We start from the raw sequence: 2,439 nt of genomic DNA, 5'->3' as shown, positions 1-2,439 counted from the left end.
TATGTAAGCAGATGAACTTTCTTTCAAACAATCTGAACATCGAACAAACTCTCCACCAGTGTGGATAGCATTAAACTCAACTAATGTATACTCTCCAATTTGATACACTTGTGAGAATTTTGAAATCATAACACCACCAGAACTTCCATATATTAAGCATTCAGAGCTTGCCAAACATTCTTGATTAGACGAATCGTAACGAAAGTTTTCATCTTTTTCTACAAATCCATTTTCTGACAATTTGTATGGGTGCATAATCGTCCCAACACTTGCACATAACTTTCCGTAGCCATTAAAGATATTGTCCTTCAAAAAGGATTCACTTGGAGCCCAATCAACATAAGTAAGGCTACTAGAATAAGGAGGTTGTTGATGCTTGTCTCCTGGATAAGAAAGAGAAATAATTTCATCATTAGGTTGCAAAATTCTTGGAGAAGGAATGAAAAAAACCTTATTACCAAGAGAACCAGTAGTAAAGTCCATTGCGGTGACATCAAAGTAATCAAAGTCTCCTACTTTGGTAGTGATAGGATCTCTTCCAACCCAACTATAAGTGACCGGAAATAAATTACCCAATTGGGAATCTTTGATAGTTTTCCCAGAATGCAAGGTTCTGATCCTGGTAGGCAAAATTGTTGAATTGCTATTGTTCCATGCATTGCTGAATGCAGTTATTTTACCACCAATTCTCTCAAGTTCAGCTTCAACATGACTATTTGTAATAATTGTGTTGGGAAGAATGTAAAATCCAGAGCCTGAACTTCTAATAAAAGCGTTGTTACCAGTTTTTCTTGTGGAACTTAATCTAACAACAGCACTAGTACCTTCCGAAGCACTTGGTAATGATTTGAGAGTATCATAATATTCTATTAGATACTTGCAGATAGGTGGTGTCCATGTTGGTTGTTGATACCAAAAAACGTTAAAGCAAGCATTGGATGGATAATGGTTCTTACCAGGAGTCTTCTGGAAAGTTTGAGAAGTGTTATCACCAACCGCCTCACCACTGAAAGGAATGTAACAGGTAACGACTTCAAGACGCTCTCTGACGAATCTCATTTTTTTTAAGGTTCCTTAATGAAGATTAGCTGGTTTTAAGGGAAAAGATGTTGAATTCATTCCGAATGTTTATGATATGGAATACATGTACCTATCATCATGATAACCAATAGGAAAATATTCGGAAGTGATTTTATCTGATGGGATCGACCATGCTGAACAATACTAGATTGAAAGTTTTCCAAATTATCATGTGAATCTGATTTTAGTGGCAATATAAAATTATTTAAATCATGATGAGATGATGTGGTGAAATTCTTGGAGTTAATAGATGTGAAATTACACCAAGAATCAACAGAGGTATGATGTACTTGATGAAGTGAATTATTGGAATGGCTACTGTGAGAGTGATTCCATTTGTGATACTGAGATATTCACAAGATCCAAAGGATTATGTAGATGCTAGAAAATATGGTGTTGACTCTTCTAAAAGAATTTCTTTGTAATTTTAATAACAAATATCCCACATATGTTGGAATTTTGGTCTTTTTCAAAAAACCAATCGCAATTTTCATCTGGAGATCTCCAATTTCATTAAGCGAATGAAACTATTCGTAAAATTCAAGTGGCAATTTTCGCCAATCGTCGATCGCCAAAATGTGTATACTCATTGTAGACCAGAGACGTTAATAAATATTACAATTTAGAGTTTTCTGATTCGATAATCTCTTTGAAGCAAATCGAATTGCTTTTCCATCATTCGTTACAGCTGCCAAGACAATCTCTTCACAATCTTTGAGTTTTGGAGAGGCATACATAAGGGCAGATCCATTTTTTGTTACGGCTGTCAAAACAAGTTCCTTATCTGCCTTGAATTCTTCACTTGCAAATCTGAGACAAAATCCACAGTGTGAAAGAGCCTCTTTAAGAAGCTCTCTGTCGTCTTTGAAAATGGTCTTCTCCAAAAGGTCCGGATTAAATTGCAGAATTGATTTGAAATCCTCTCTGTCACTCTCTATTATTTTGTAAAGAGATTGAACTTTGGATGTAAAATAAGGCGTTCTTGCAGCTAGGAAAAAGCATTCTCTATCCTTTTGGATTGCCTCTGGCATTTCGTTAATATACTTTCCGTTACTTTTCAATATTGTGAGAACTAGTTCTCTATTATTAAGCAGAAAATCACTATTGATATAATGTAGAATCGTGAAGTTTGATTTAAATAGTGCCTTTTTCACAATATCTTCATCTTCCTTGAATTTTCCAATATATTGAAAAGAACTTGCTGCATCTATGTCAATAATCATGTCAATAATTTCTCTATCAGTCCGTATTTCCTCAGAACAGTTTCTTATTAAACATACATCACTCTTCAATGCCTCAATCATAAAAACCCTATCACTCCACCATTTTCCTATTGGAGAAGCATAAAACAGAATGATG

At 34.9% G+C, this 2,439-nt stretch overlaps 1 protein-coding gene across 1 annotated transcript; it reads right to left on the bottom strand.

Moving 5' to 3' along the window:
- Positions 1-1,685: 1,685 nt before the first annotated feature.
- Positions 1,686-2,303, bottom strand: NAEGRDRAFT_53443 (uncharacterized protein; the record flags this gene model as incomplete). Its single annotated transcript, XM_002670599.1, has 1 exon — positions 1,686-2,303. One exon carries the CDS (start codon positions 2,301-2,303, stop codon positions 1,686-1,688), a length of 618 nt encoding a protein of 205 aa, XP_002670645.1.
- Between the last annotated feature and the right edge of the window lie 136 nt (positions 2,304-2,439).

This window comes from Naegleria gruberi, assembly GCF_000004985.1.
Source record: "Naegleria gruberi genomic scaffold NAEGRscaffold_69, whole genome shotgun sequence".
Lineage (NCBI taxonomy): Eukaryota > Heterolobosea > Eutetramitea > Acrasida > Naegleriidae > Naegleria > Naegleria gruberi.
This window is presented reverse-complemented; position numbering and strand designations above follow the sequence as displayed.